The sequence below is a fragment of the Euprymna scolopes genome, chromosome 20 (assembly GCF_053919585.1).
Source record: "Euprymna scolopes isolate OS-2025 chromosome 20, ASM5391958v1, whole genome shotgun sequence".
Taxonomy (NCBI): domain Eukaryota; kingdom Metazoa; phylum Mollusca; class Cephalopoda; order Sepiida; family Sepiolidae; genus Euprymna; species Euprymna scolopes.
The window spans coordinates 15,410,606-15,427,366 of NC_136501.1; the positions used below are offsets into that span (position 1 = coordinate 15,410,606).

A 16,761-nucleotide genomic window follows, 5' to 3' on the forward strand; every position below is an offset into this window, starting at 1 on the left:
AAAAATCCCAGGATTTATTTTTAATAATATGATTAATAATAATAAAAATTAATAATTAATAATAATAAAACGCAGTTGTTTTTATGAAAAAATCCAATTTTAACCATTTTCAACACTTTTAACCTCAAAAGCAATCTAGGTGAGTTTTAGTTTTTGTAATTGATTTACTAATAATACGAATAAGGAAGGGGGGGGGGAGAAAAATAATAAATTATTTGGCTTTTATGATGAGAAGTTAACGATGTTCCAAGAAAAGGCCTACTAGGTTATTTCCGTACAATACGCCATGTTCAAAAAATAGACATCAGTTTCTTAATGGCGTCTGTTTTACCTTGAACATGCAGGAGAGCTGAACCTGTGTACACAGGAAGGAAAAAAAAATCAGAAAGCTGTACCACATATAGATGACACACACACACACACACATAGGGCCGAAATATGAACAGATATACACAATGTAAATAGATCTAGTATAACTATAGCACCAATTCCAAATATGGTAGCACAACTTTTAATCACCTTATGAGTGGGGGAAGAAAAATTATGAAAATGTGTGTGTATGTATATTTTTAACAAACTTCGAAAACAATTTTTGAATAATATTTTACTAAATATCAATGTTGTTACATTATTCAGTGTACAAAAGTTGTTTTTTTTGTTTTGTTTTTTTGATATAGACACCAATCAACCAGAATTTCAGGTTTCTGCTAGCTTGAAAAAAAAAAGTTAGTATTGTCACAGATTAATTCAGAGGTATTATGATTGACCCTCACATGTGTTTCTGTCCATAACTCAAGCCCACATACAATTCTATATGTACATAGAAAAGATCATTATTTCTCCCTGATTTGAACATTAATATATTTGGCCATTAAAAAAAAAAAAATTTTTAAGTCTTTCTCTTTTTGTTAGTTTTTTTTTTTTTTTCTTTTCTTTTGATTAACTATCATTTTTTGTTTGTTTTGAAATTAAGATTGAGTTTGGATCAGTTCTTCTTTAACTTACGAATCACATGTGTATTAACATTTAAGATAAACTAAATCCCTTACCACATGGAGCGTTCCAACATGAATTGAATGCTAATCCAGCATGTGGGACATTCAAATATAAATTGAAGGCTAATCAAATATATGGATCATTCCAACTAAATTGAATGCTAATTCAGCATGCGGGACATTCCAACTGGCAAGGTAATCTTACTGCTAAGAATTGCAAATTTCCTTTCGTAGAGCAATGATCAGTTAAACCATGTTAGTTGTATTAGTAATGTTTATTTTTCCATCTAAGAAGAGTAATTGTAGTCATCATATATGCAGTGTTTGATGGGAAAGTTTTTGTTTTTGTGTGTAAGATGACTTGCAAATGTTACAAAGTCTTAAGTATTACAAAAATGTGGTAAATAAGGGGGGAAAAGTCAGATTAAAAAAAAAAAATCTATTTTCATTGTTAAATGCAATGGAAGACTCTTCACTTGGATTAATGTTTTTTTAGGTGTGTATTTTTTAAAATATTTTTATTTCAAATCTTTAAAAAAAAAAAAAAATTAAAAAATTAAATTGCTAGATTACACCTTGAATGTGGGATAGTTTAGTACTCTGTGGCACTCAAAATGCCATTTTCTTTCTTTTTCCTTTGTCTAATTTCGTAACAGAACTGAGTCGGACTGTTTATAGCTAAACCATCCCATTATAACGGTTGTGGGTTGCCTTTCTAAATGCAGGTCGTAACGTGAGAGTGAAACGTTAGAGAATCTGTTTGTTTTAATGTTTGGCTTCATCTTCAAGCCCATTTTCATCTTCATCTGTCATAACTGTCACCAGGGTGCCGACAGCCTTGCCTACTTGGCCAGCCATGTGAAAAAGATTGCCCACACTGTTAGAAGCTGAAAAAAAAAAAAAAAAAATTTTTATATGAATTTTTATAAAAAAAAAAATTAAAGAACAGACATTTTTTTTTTTTTTAACATGGGGGTCACCACTTATCAAGGCCTGGAGGCCACTCAGAGATAAGGGTTATTGCGTGTACAGTAATCAATAAGATAGTATTGTAGTAATCATTAGTATTGGAGATTTGATAAAGTGTCTTGCCAGGAATTTGTTTATGTTGGATTTGAAGACATCCAAGTTGTAGTCAGGTGGGAAACAGGCAAACGGAAGAGAGTTCCACAGTCGTGCACTTCTGAGAAAGAAGCTCTGCTTATGGAATCTACGTTTGGATTTAGGCACAGATACAGAGTGGGGAAAATTATTGACAGTAGTTTCAGCCAGATGGGTGTTTCTCGTGAAAGATTGGCGAGTGGGGACAAGAGATTAAAAATCACATCATCACATTAATTTGAGGAAGTGATATTTTTTAAAAAATAAGATATTTACATATTAGATCGTCACACCATTGGTTTTCTGGCTTAGTGATTATTAGGGCTAGGACAACAGCATATTCTTTTCATTGTTTTGACTCTCGAGTGTGTATCCGTTGATATCTTATATACTTCTATATAGAGTGATGTGGTTCTCGGTTGATTAACTGTGTCGGATACACACTCGAGAGTCAAAACAATGAAAAGAATATGCTGTTGTCATGTCTAGATTTCAACTGATCGGAGGGAGGTGGGCAAGAACCAATACCAAAATAGAAGGTGGTGTCATCAGCATAAATATTAATTTTCTGAATAATATTCTCTGGAAGGTAATTTAGATAAGGAACAATAGTCATCACTAGGGCTAGGACAACAGTGTAATCTTTTCATTGTTTTGATTTTCGAGTGTGTATCCATTGATATCTTATATGCTTTTATATAGAGTGATATGGTTCTCGGTTGATTAACTGTGTCGGATATATATATAAAAGCCAAGTACATCCAAGGATGGAATACTGCTGCCATATCTGGGCAGGAGCTGCTAAAAATAGCCTATCCTGCCTTGAAAGAGTACAAAATAGACTTCGTGGCTTAGTGCAGGATGGCCTTTTCTCTTCCCTGCAACCTCTTTCCCACAGAAGAGACATTGCGAGCCTGTCTTTGTTTTACTGTTATTTCCATGGCAAGTGCTTGTCTGAACTCCAATCTCTGGTCCCCCTCGCCAATCTTTTACAAAAAACACCCGTCTAGCTGAAGCCACTGTCAAAAATTTTTCCCACTCTATCTGTGCCTAAATCAAAATGTAGATTCCATGAACACAGCTTCTTTCTTAGAACAACATGCCAGTGGAACTCTGTTCCGTCTGCCTGTTTCCCACCTGACTACAACTTGGATGTCTTCAAATCCAACGTAAACAAATTCCTGATGAACCACCCCCTTAAGTAGACACTTTATGCAATCTCAACACTAATGTACTGTACTTACAATAACCCTTATCCCTGAGTGGCTTCCGGGCCTTGATAAGTGGTGACATCCTTGTAAAAAAAAAAAAAAAAAAAAAAAAATACTCGAGAGTCAAAGTCAAAACAATGAAAAGAATATGCTGTTGTCATAGCCCTAGTGATTATTATATTTCTTATTGTGAACAAAATCGTCCGTCAGAACGACAAAGACCATCTGATCATCCTAGGGAAATTGGATGGCATGCGCTAGGGGTTGGTTTAAAGTCAACTCGTCTCAACCAACCTGGTTCAGTGGAAAGATAGTGTTAAAACAGCTAAAGGAGCTGCCAGAATGTTGATATTTTTAGAAAAAAATAAATAAAATGCTCCTACAGCATGTAGTATTCCAAAATGGTCACCCATCTGGTACTGGTTAAATTCAATGTTGCTTAACTTTGGTGCTTTAACAAGATAGGCAAAGTTGGATGTCATTGATAAATATTAAGGAAACCAATGGTATGACAGTCTAATATATAACCCTTACTTAATAAATAAATACAGGGTGACCCCCCCCCCAAAAAAAAAACAATAGGTAAATGGAGGCCATCTAGAACATATGCTGTAGAACGGAGAAAAAAAGGCCAAAGACCCTAGTGTTTTGATGTGATGTTTTGAATATAATAAACTAGTTATGACCAAAGTTTCATTTCATTCGGACAAAACACTAAGAAACAGGGCCTAATTAGAGTTAGGCCCCATTTCTTTTGGGTCACCCTGTAGACTCTTAGCCAGGCAATTAAGCACATTAGTCAAGTTTTCTTTCAAGAAATTGCTTATATATATATGCATACAAAGTAATAAACTATCTTAGATTTTTTAATTTTACTGGTTTTTTTTTAATAATAACTTTATTATTCTATCATGCTTATTTAATTTTGTTTCATATATAAATTGTTAATTATTTGTAAACAGAAAAATTATATTTATTGATTGTTAATAATTTATACAATTTTTTTTTCTTTTACAATATTTTAAATTTTTTTTCTTTTACAATATTTTAAATTTGGTTTAATTATATACACTTACAACTGGACCAAGAGTAGTTTACCCTTGATCAATAAATGCGAAATCTGCATAAATTAAATATCATATTTATGCATATTTTATTACCGGGCTACACCAGGCGGCCTGCTAGTATATTATATATAACAATGCTGATGTTAGGTAATCCCTCCTCAGAGGTATGGGTTCAAATCCTATATGAGTGTCTTTTTTAATTCTGTAGCATTCTTTGTTTATTTTTAGTTTGCAGGAATGAAAATAATCACTCGTTTAGTAATATTATCTACAAAAACAATAACAAATAAAGCAGCTTAATATATAGGATGTCCATCAAGTCTGTGTGCACTTATAAAAAAAATTATAACTTCCTACCAAGGGTGTGAGGGGCGCCCGACTTTGCCTGAGCGTAAAAGTACACTTAAATATATTTTAATTTGTCCAGATTTCGTATATATTATTATAGTTGTGATTTTAAAAGTAAAAAAGAAAGTATTTGAGTGCCATCAGCTAGAATCGAAACCAAAACTGTAGCTGATGACGTTACCACTGTGACTTTTAGTTTTGGAGAAGATAGAGTTTAAAAATATTGAGACAAACAGACATTATAGCCTTTTATATATTAGATTTGTATTTGCAATAGAAATAACCTGTAAAAAGTATTAGAAATAAATAAATCAATTTTCAAGGTTTTATTAAAATTTTTATTTAAGTTTTCACATGTCCTCCATCATTAACAATCACAAAAATATTTGCCAACTGATTAACAATAATGCTTGAAATTACATTATTTTAGTTTTCAAATCTTCTAAAGAACTAGGTTTAGTTGCACACACAATTGTTGCCATAAAAATAAACTAATGTAGTCGAATCTTTTGAACACAGGGAGCAATAAAATGGCCCACCCCTTCTGAGTCATCCTGTTAAAAAATTTCTAATTTAGAATTTTTTATTTACTTATAGAAAAGTTGTTGCAAATTTTGGAGTGAAAAAATTATTCAATGCCTATACATGAAACACAACATTTTTTTTTTTTAAAGATTTGTATTTGTAATAGAAATAAAGTTATACTTTTTTTAATCTGCACATAGACTTTATGGACACTCTCTATAATGCACTATAATTGTCAAAAATAAATTCCTATTAAACATGCACACACACACACACATTTTATGAAAAATTTTTATATATAAGATTTTCTGTTGAATTTAGTTTAATTTATTTTCAAAGGTTGGCAATGAAAAACTTGTCTAAACTTAAAATATTTTCTGTTTATAAAAAAGGGGGAAAAAATGACTTACACCGTGGCTCATAATTGGGCGGACTGGGTATTTCTGGAAGAGGCTCCTCCTCTTTTTTATGCCTTTGCCCTTCAGAAGCTAAAAATAAAAATAAATTCATTGATTGTAATGGAAAAATATAAATATGTACCTAGAATTTATTAATATCTAAAATGAATGCAAAAGTTGTTCCTATTTCTTGCACTAATGGTGACATCAGCTCTACACAAGAGACACACCATTTTTTTTAATATATTATAAATATGCAATATATTGGTCACAAGGTTAAGTAATTTGCATACTGGTTTTTGAAAATGGATATTTTTGTAATTATTACTAGCGGGACCTGCGGAAATTCTAGAGTGGCATTCTATGGAAGGTTAGCATAGGGACCCCATGACATTATTGTTGGCCTTTTGTTAAATCTGTAAAAGTATTTATCTAAGTAATCTGGTTAATGTAGTGTCAGAATATATCTGGTTATTACAGGTGTGTCTTCAATTATAGGAGTCTGTGACATATTTCCATTATATGGACGTCCAGCATGAACAGAAACCCTACAACATCATTATACAATCTTTAGACAGAACAGATACTACCCTAGGATCCTAGCCAGAAGACCAAAAGGTATATTTTAGTTTCATGTACGGCCCAAAAACGATATATATATTTTTTTTTACATTACGTTTTCGGTAATCAGGAGATCCTATTTATTAAAAAGGAGGATAGAAGGACATAACATAGTATGGACATTAAAGTCGTATATAGGTATGCTAATTTAATATTCATAATATATTATCACCTTCTCCTCCTTTTTTAATAAATAGGATCTCCCGATTGAACAAATGTTAAAGATACTATGGCATTAATATATAGATTTTTTTTTTTTAATTCAATGATTGTCTTGTTTTTAATTTTTTTAAATTAATGTTTTGTTTCCTGGAAAAATATTTAGCATTTCTGTTCAAATGTCCCTTTTTTTCTTTTAGAAGGATCAAATTGCTTTTTTTTAACTAATTATACTCCACTTTTAAATCTCAAATGACAACCCTAACAAGGCAAATGGATTTCTTCTTTATTTTATGGTCACATTTAAAAAGATAAATTTATATTGGAATTATTAAATTTATATATATATACATATATATAAATGAGGCCAATTTTGTTTTATGTTTACAATAAAGTTATGATTTAAATGTTTATTATTTTAATTTGATGTTTTAAATATTTTAAGTAGTGAACTTTGCAAAGCAATAGCAAGTCGATAAATCCAGGTAGTATAACATAAAAGTCATCTTCTCAGAAACAATCATTCAGATACAAAAAGTTGCTGTCCTATTTGAAATATTTCCACCAACAGATTCCAAAAATTTCATAATTATCTCCCTTTTACTACAACGATATCATTTCTTAGCCTTCGGGACAAGATCAAAATATATAAACAAGATCAAAGTGTAGTATCTGTTCCGGCAGATACTGCAAGCTATGACTAGCAAAGACCAGATGTGGGGGCAACCCCACATGCCTGACCTTTAACCAGCTCCCATTTCCCACCTCTCGGGAGCTGGTCCCCTTTTTCCCTTCACTCCTCACATTAAAAATCGGCCTTGTGCCTAATTTGCTTGGTGGGGGAGCAAATAAATACCATCTGTTCTTCAGATGCTGCACTTCTATTTCTTGTTCTCTTTCGGTGGAGGAGAAATCCTTCACGACTGAGACAATTTTTATTTTTGTACCTTTTCTCCACGTTAAAAAGTACCTTTTCTCCACGTTAAAAAACGACCCTGGTGTCTAACTCTGTCCCGTGGGGAGGCATAGTAAATAGGTACAACTATTGAAAAAAAATTGTTAAATATTTATTGGAAATAAAGATTGTACAAAACATAAGTTTTTAAAATATTTTTTAACATAAAATAATAATGAATTTAACACATAAAAAAAGATAATGACTGATATCCATAAAAAAAAAATTGACATAAAAGTTTAATTTTTATTCACACCAAAAGATAAAGTAAACGTTTATTTTTTATTTACTTTATTATCTTATTCCAAATAATTTGTTTCAACTGCCAAATTAAAAAAAAAATGTCTTTGTGGATATATCAGGAATTTTGATTGGATGTCCTGATGGATTGACAGACTTGAAATATTCTCTCAGAAAATGGCAATGAAAATTCAACTTCATTTATTGGAAAAAAGAATCTTCTTCATCCATTGGGAAATATAATGCAATTAAATTTGATAATCATCAAATTTAATTGCACACCATCATTGATTCAATGTTTGTTTTACATGCTGGTATGCATTGAATGGCTTTTAGAAATTGACTTAATTATAGTTTAGATTATAATTTAAACTAATATCTATACACCTGGTGTTGCCAATTTGAAACGTAAATGGATGAAGGGTTTAGCCACATATTTAAGATATACTGAATATCCTAACTTATACAATTAAAATTTCAGGAAAATCGTAACAAGAAGGATTTATGGAAGCATAAAACACTTCTTTTCGTCTATGAAAATTCAAGGGGAAATAACTCTCACAGCTTAAATAAACTCCCTTCCATTTTTAAAGGCAACTGGTGTCAGCTTAATAATAATTGGAAATAAATTAAAAATAAATTAAAAATAAATCAACTTTGAATAATATTTCTTAACAGAACAATTAAAACAATTTTATTACAACAAAACAATAACATCAGTTAATTATTAAATCATTATAATAAATAGTACACAAAAAAGATACTACATTGGTAGTCTAGTTGTCAAGGCAATAAGTAGCTCCTCTTTCAGAGGCATAGGTCCAAATCCTGCACAAGAAGATTATTTAATTAAGTGAATTTTTTTATAAAACAGTAAAATAAATTGCTTATTCACAATTATTTTTCATGAATCTAAATTTTGTATTATTTGAAATAAATTTACACCAAGAATTATTTTAATCTTGCAGAAAATATTTGTTTTGATTTTTTATTTAAAATCCGTGGCAAATTAGATTGAGTTCTCCATATTTAAGCAGAGCTCTCGCTCTCATCTTTTGATGGCTGAAAAAATGCCAATCATGTGAGAGTTAGAAAAGTATGGAGAAAAAGGTTTTAGTCAAAAAATATTTACGAAAAGACTAATTTGAAGAATGAACAAAGGAGCCTTCAATGTTCTGAGATTAGTTGTGGATTTGTGCATGTTAAATTTTAACTACAATCATTGGAATGGTAACATTGGCCTTCGAGTCAAGATCAAAGTGTAGTATCTGTTCCGGCAGATACTGCAAGCAAAGACCAGATGTGGGGGCAACCCCACATGCCTGACCATTAACCAGCTCCCATTTCCCACCTCTCGGGAGCTGGTCCCCTTTTTCCCTTCCCCCTCCCTTCACTCCTCACATTAAAAATCGGCCTTGTGCCTAATTTGCTCGGTGAGGGAGCAAATAAATACCATCTGTTCTTCAGATGCTGCACTTCAATTTCTTGTTCTCTGTCAGTGGAAGAGAAATCCTTCACGACTGAGACAATTTTTATTTTTGTTCCTTTTCTCCACATTAAAAAACGACCCTGGTGTCTAACTCTGTCCCGTGGGGAGACATTGTAAATAGGAACATTGGCTTTCGGGCCAAGATCAAAGTGTAGTACCTGTTCTTCAAATGCGGCACTTCAGTTTCTTGTTCTCTCACAGTAGAGGAGAAAGCTTTCACGACCGAGACAATTTTAAATTTTTGTTCCTTTTCTCAACGTTAAAAAAACGACCCTGGTGTCTAACTGTCCCGTGGGGAGGCATTGTAAATAACTACAACCATTGGAATGAGAGGCCTTGTATGCAATCAGGGTTCAGTGACAATTGCACTTAAAGGTCAAGGAGTTTAACTGTTAATAATTTTTTTTTTTTTTAAATCTTTTCTATTCAAGGACTGAAAAAATATTTTATGAACTTTTTAAAGTTGGTACTTACAATGGTCTCGTCCATTTGATAATGGTGTTGTTGATTCCATCTGAGGATTGAAGCGATAACGTACAGGACCACATGGGAGGGAACTGACTGATGAAGATGGAGTTGTCAAAGGTGATGTTCGAGATGAATTCACAGAGACTGTGCTACGGTCAGGTGGAGGCTGAAGAGAAAGAAAGTAAGAAAAAAAATTTACAAAAAATTTGCAGATAAACATGCAATCAATCTTTGGATGAGATTCCAGAGCAGAATTTCTGTTGAATTAAAAAGTAAAACTTATTTTCATAAACTTGGATGCTCTTAATCCAAAAATAAACTCGCAATTTTTTTATTAATAACATCAGTTTTTTTTTTTTTTTTTTTAAAGAAGCCTTAAAAATACCCCATCTAAAGAATGTGTGTTTATTTTATAGAATAATGAAAAAAGAAAATTCTATTTTTGACTTATTTGTTTATTAAATTTACAACAAGATTCATCTGCCCTTGTGTTGCTTAAATTTTATAATCAGTTTTCTAGCTGTATTCTTTCTTGTTAAATAGCCTGGGTGTCTAGCGTTGCCTGGGTACTTGGAGGTGTGTGTTGAGCAAAAAAAAAAAAAAAAAAAGTTGTGGTAGGCATGCAGGCTTGAACCCGTGACACGAAGGCGGAAAAAAAAGTGAAAGAAAATATGACGTCTTACCGCTACTCCATGCTGCGACCGGAAGTTTGGAATGTTAAAATTAGGCAAAGTCAATCCAACCGATATGATGACTTGCAAAAAATCGATTCCTTGTAGAAAACTGCCCAGTTGAGGGTGAAGGAATTAATGTTTTTGGCCAATTTTTCAATATTTGTTGTTCAAAGGGTCGAGCTTCAAAACGATACCGACATACATACATACATTTAAACAGACAAGCGAGATTTATATCATAGATGTCAGTTTGAAAGTTGAAACTTAACCCAATCTTATAAATTTATTTCAACCCAAAAACAGGCCTTTTTAAACGACGTGGACAAGTTAGGCAAATGTGTGTGTGTGTGTGTGTGTGATCTATAATTATAAGTTGTAAAATTGTACATCTAAAAACAAGAACAGGTTTAAGGCTCCCAAAATTCATACCAGAGTTGTCTGCAAAGACCCATGGCATCATGAATAAAGTACAAGGTAAAATTCAGTTACAAGTGACACTCTTGGAGGTTCAAGGTTCCAGCACTAGTGCGAGCAATACAAAGAGTACAATTGTCAATTAGTTAAGTCTTCTATCTGGTTATGGCTGACTGAACAAGAATATACTACTCCATGTGAATTAAATAAAGGGCTTTCATTTGAAATTTCGTGCAGATTCCAGAGTTTGACAAGAGGCACCTGAACAAGGTCTGAGGTTATATGGCATGAGTCATTATGTACATTAATGGATAAATTAAATGTCATTACCCGATTCTTATTTAAAATATTTTTAACACATTTCTATCATTAACAAAAAATTTCACATTTTACTGACATTGCTCCCTATTCAATGTATCTGATACTAAAAATTTGAGGTGGAGAGTTGTAATTTATAGATATACTAGCATGGGTTCCCGGCGTTGCCCGGGTGTTTGGAGGTGTATGCTGAGCAAAAAAAAAAACAAAAAAAAAAACTGGTCAATTTTTTTTTAAACTTTGACCCCTATTATAACTCCTTAAAATGTATTCTTTTGGGCTTGAGTCGAATTATTAAGTTAGATCCATGTCCAAGGAACCTATATCTAAAATTTCAAATGTTTAGACCCAAAATTGTCGGAGGAGTTTGGTAGAGTTCTCAAAGGTCAAATCGTTGAACTTGGACCCTTTAACAGCCAAATTTATGCCCGAAAACTGATCACATCGATTTTCCCAAATCTCAGTACCCTGTATATAAAATTTCGAGTCTGTAGACTAAAAATTGACAAAGTTATTGTGTAGGGAAATGTACACAGACAGACACACAGACACGTTCACTTTTATAGATATATAGATAAAAGGCAAAACAGCCTTGCACGTTTTTGTATATCCAAGAAAAGCTTTATATCGAGGGGAGGGGTTCTCGACAACGTTACATTTATTCAGAACTTTCCTTATACTTCCTAGATTATAATATCTATGATTTGTGAATGGACATCGCCTCTAGATTCATTTTGATCAAATTTTAAAAAATTCCGTCTGTTCTGTCCTTTTGCGTGTTTGTTGGTCCTTTTTGTATAAATAAAGTGAAACTAATCTGAGCAAATTTGATTTGCCAGCCTTCCCACCGGGATGTCCAGAAAGGCAATTAGGTTTGATCAATGTGGGGAAAATCCTTCATATCAGACAATTGCTATTCATTTGGACTACTGTCAGAGATCCTCCTTTTTGTGAAGAGCCGGTTTTCCCTAACATCGTTGGGAAATGGAAACTTAACTGACCTGCAGCCAGACGTTAATTTCTGTGCCTTAGCAAGTCAACTTTTTGATTGACATCGATAAATTTGAACTCTTTTCACTTCCTTTCGCGTCATAGCGTAGCTGTAAGATGTCAGCTTTTCTTTCACTTTTTTTTCATCCTTTGCATTGTGGGTTCAAGCTTGCCATTTTTTTTTTTTTTTTGCTTCAAACACCCAGGCAACGCTGGGCACCCCCACTTGTAAATTATAAAATAAAAATGTCCAGTCTGTACAGTAGTTAACTCATAACTTTTGTATTTCACACATCCCCTCCTATTCTCCTTCTTCCACCACTTCTCATCGCTTTCAGATTTATTTAAAAATATATATATATATATATATATATATAGAGTAGAGGGTAACCCAAAGGCTCCTTTTCATTAGCTGCTACACCAAAATATATGGCATAATCACATTGACACACCGGTTCTCATTAGATCACCAAAGTTAATCAATGTTGAGTATGGTCAGTACTAGATGGGTGACCATTTAGGAATACCACATGCTGTATATAGGACATTAAAACCTCCCTGCAAGAGTTGCAAAAACCTAACATCATCTCCCCTAATGGGGATATACATGTGACTGGGGACTGCTAGTGAATTTCATATTGCCTTCCTCCTTTAGAGGAAGCCAGTTCACCCCCACTTAAGGTGAGTGCCGTCTCAGTACAGTACAGAAGAGAGTGACACACTATTGCTAGGATTACTCCACTTGCTCTTGATCTTCCCCTTATTATGCTGATTGTTTAGTAAGGAGGCATCAAGTACCATTTTTTTTTTTTTTTTTTCAATTCTTTGGCATGACTTCACCGAAGATTGAAATCCTATCTAAAAGTTCATCATCAGATTTTAATATTTGTGTTTTATCTATTGTTCCTCCTTGCCAAAACACTCAACTAGCTACAACCACTATATACGATTTCCCCCATTCTCTATGCTTAAATCTAAACACAGATTCCATGAACAAGGTTTCTTCCACAGAACTGTCAGCCTGTGGAACACTGTTCCACTAGCCTGCTTCCTGGTTGAATACAACATAGTAGCCTTCAAATCTAATATAAACAAGTTCTTGTTGAGCCGTCCCCATAAATAATCAAATTTTACCTAATTTACACCATTAACGATTACTACACTACCACCTTGCATTCATTAACCCTTATCCTCGAGTGACATTCGGGCCTTGATAAATGGTGATTATATATTCCTACTCTCCTTGCATCACTTCTATCTGACATGTTCAATATACAAACTACATAAAGTAAGCACTTTTAGTATTTACATAAACATCTTAGAAACCTTTCTTTTTTTTTTTTTTTTTTTTTTTTTAACTGCTTCACGTGTACTTCTCATTACACAAATTATAACATTTGATCGTAGTCAGTTGAGATGTTTAAAACGCCTGCTTGGCAAGCATGATATAATTTCTTTCCTTACCTGATCTAAAAGTTGTCGTAACCTCTGCAGTTGGGCTTCCAGTTGCCTATTGTGATCTTCGAGAATGCGCATACGAGATTCAAGTCTGCCTTTGTGCTGTCTTAGTAATTTAGCTTCTGCAACCATCTCAGCATCTCTGTTAGCTGCTGCTTCTTCGTCCGACCGAGGTTGGCTGCTTTCTCTTGAATTATGAGCCTGGCACAATCGGTCATATTCGGATTGGAGATTTCTAGTTAAGTAAACAAAATTTTAGTCATGAATAAAATAAATTATAGATTATTGTTATATATATATATATATATATATATATATATATATATATATATTATTATTATTTCATGTATTCACATAAAATTTTATAAGGAGATATATTTTATGTATGGATTTTTTAAATATTTATTTCAACAGTGGCCAATACATAAGTAAAGCTAGGTAGAAAGTTATGAAAATATATGTGGCAATTATCCTTGTAAGGACTCGTCAGGTTAAAATGTAATTTAACCTGATGAATTTATCAGGGGTACAATACAGAAAATACTGTGTAGCCATATATATTTTCATAACTTTATATATATTAGTGGTTTGGCAAGGCCTCAGGGGAGACAACCGAATCAGCAAAACTTAAATTGGCCTGCCAGGACACTATATATATACAAATGTAGGCAAATTTGGGCAGATTTTATTGGTTTGAAAATATAGGTTCTCTTTTTACCAGTTGTCAAAGTTTTAACCATAGAATAGTTATTATAGTTATATTATAATCTTCAGAAAAGCCTGCAAATTTTCATGGTTTCGTCCCATAGAACCAAAGATATGAGCATTTCAATTTGACTACTAGTATAGATATATCCATATATAGATATACCACCTTTTTGGCTATTTCATAAGTTCGAAGTCTCAGTGACTATTGATCAGAAGTTAATAAATGAAGGCTTGTTAGAAAGCTAAGGACCTGAATTGTGTAGTGGCTATGTGATATTTGCCCTTAAGATCGCACATTAAGGGGATTATCCAGAGCCTATTTTTTGGCACTTTTTTACAGCCATAAAATGTTTCGATCATAGTCATTTGTTTTCCTAGTTTTGCATATGAATTACAAAATATTTGATATTTCCCCAAAACCTCTAACCTTGATGGAGGGGAGACTAAAACTTGCTACTATAGTTACAAATGAGTTAAAATAACAGCAATGGGAGATTTGCTTCCAAATATTTCTCATATGTTATATCTTCCCTCTTTGGTTTTCATACATAAAGTAAATTTTACAGTGTATAAGGATTATTTGATACTGGAGATATTCATAATCGTACCCTATTTCCAAAATAGAGGAGATATAACATATGAGAAATATTTGGAATCAAGTCTCCCCTTGCTGTCATTTCAGATCATTTGAAACCATAGAAGCAAGTTTTAGTTCCCCTTTCATCAAGACCAGAGATTTTGGGGAAATATAAATATATATATATATATATATATATATATATATATTTATTGATCTGATAGGTTCCGAAATTAATAAATGTTTCAACTTTTTAAAAAAAAAAAAAGTAAAAAATAATTTGAATAATTTTTTTTTTCTTCTTTTAATAAAATGTTTGCATCTTAATGCGTTTCAAAATCAGTTTCGTCTATTAATTCAAAATTCTTATACGTATACGTGTGAGGCTAAAATGCACAATATAACATAAAATGAAAAATTATTAACACAAACTGAAGCGAAAGAAAATGGAAAAATAAACACAGTGGAAAAAAAAAAAAACTAACCAGAAACTAATTTCGTTCAGATCAAAAAGCATCTTCCAAAAAAATTGATAATTTGAAATTTATTGAGAAAAAATGACAAAACATAGGAAAAGGTATGCGAAAAAAAATATATATTGATGCATGCGTAGCAATTAAAAAATATGCAGTGTGTGAGAAAAGATGTCAAATCAGAAGGGACTATATCTTACTTGTCACTGTCATCCCGTCTGCGAAGCAGAAATCACAAATCAAAAAGAGCAATCAATCTTGACTATAACCACACACACATTTTATATATATATATATATATATATATATATGCGTTTCTATATGTAATTTTACTACAGGGAATAGCAATTATATATAAGTAAATAACACAAAATTCTCATTAAGATAGCTTAATAGTGCAATACTATAACTATAAATATTTCATAAAATTACCACTTCACAGGGGACAGACGCATATATTGTTGCTCATTTTCGAAATGTTAGGCTTTTATTGGTAACAACTTGCATCCAATTGTTTCGGCCCAATGTTGGCATATAAGTATATAATACTTCATTAATTATAATTTATATATATATATATATATATATATATATATATATATAGTGTATATTTAGGCAGCATTTTCTCATTTAGACAAATATTATTGAATAGCACGGAATTATTCCGTTTTACAATTTTCCTTTTTATCTTCTCCAATCTCCAAATGGTCCTTTTCGTGTTTTTCTCGAAATTGTATATGTTGGATCCATAATCGCGAGTGCTTTCGACAGAAGTACTTCTATCATCCTCAGGCATATTGTAGAAATAAATGTAGGGATTGTTTTTTTAATTTACTTATATATATATATATATATTTTTTTTTTTTTTTCCCCTAGTCACGTGGTAATTTTTTTTTCCTAGTCACGTGGGCGAATTTCTTTTTTTTTTTTTTGCCTGTATTAAACAGATTTATATATACAAACACATATATACATTATTAAACATTTATCCCAAACATTTCAAAATGTTCCGGCTGCACTCACAATCAATATTTATTTATTTGAGGCTTCTTTGTTTTAATGTACAATGCTTCGAGTATTCTTAGCCTATTTACATTTCTCTCACTCTGCAATACTCTTGTATTTTCTACCATAATTCTTCGAAATTCTGAACGACGGCAGCCATGTCCCTTCAAATGTTGTGATATGGAGCTAAAGGTGGAGAGTCAAGCTTCGCAACAATATATATATATATACACATACACTAGCTAGAATACTTTGGATTCACTTCAAGAGTAAGTCAGACTGGAACCACAACTTTTAAGTATAAAAGAAGTTATTGCTATTGACAGTCATCCTCATAAAGAAATGCTACGATGCGACAATACATGGCAATAGCGAACCGAGTGCTAGTGGTGGATACAAACGCAAGAGATAATGCAGCAAAATGTTGTTGTCTCAAATAGCATTGCAAGCTGCATCCGGGACAGGTTATACAGCAGCTGTATAAGAAACATCATATTGTATGGTAGCGAATGCTTACCAGACCACAGTGCATTAACAGATTCATCTGCGAGGTTAAATATGATCAAA

The 16,761-nt window shown here is 32.4% G+C and overlaps 1 protein-coding gene and 1 pseudogene across 7 annotated transcripts in view; one reads left to right on the forward strand and one right to left on the reverse strand.

The window, feature by feature from the left end:
- Window positions 1-586: 586 nt before the first annotated feature.
- LOC145241334 (dystrophin-like) overlaps window positions 587-16,761 on the reverse strand; it is a 1,936,823-nt gene continuing 1,920,648 nt past the window's right edge. For all 7 annotated transcript variants that reach the window (XM_080104172.1, XM_080104173.1, XM_080104174.1 and 4 more), the window contains 4 exons: window positions 13,438-13,666; window positions 9,584-9,743; window positions 5,658-5,735; window positions 587-1,882 (listed from right to left, as the gene is read on the reverse strand). In XM_080104172.1, the coding sequence (XP_079960298.1) occupies window positions 1,761-1,882; window positions 5,658-5,735; window positions 9,584-9,743; window positions 13,438-13,666 (589 nt within the window). In that variant the 3' untranslated portion in view covers window positions 587-1,760. The remainder of the gene's footprint in view (window positions 1,883-5,657; window positions 5,736-9,583; window positions 9,744-13,437; window positions 13,667-16,761) is intronic.
- LOC145241918 (5S ribosomal RNA) lies at window positions 12,399-12,515 on the forward strand (annotated as a pseudogene).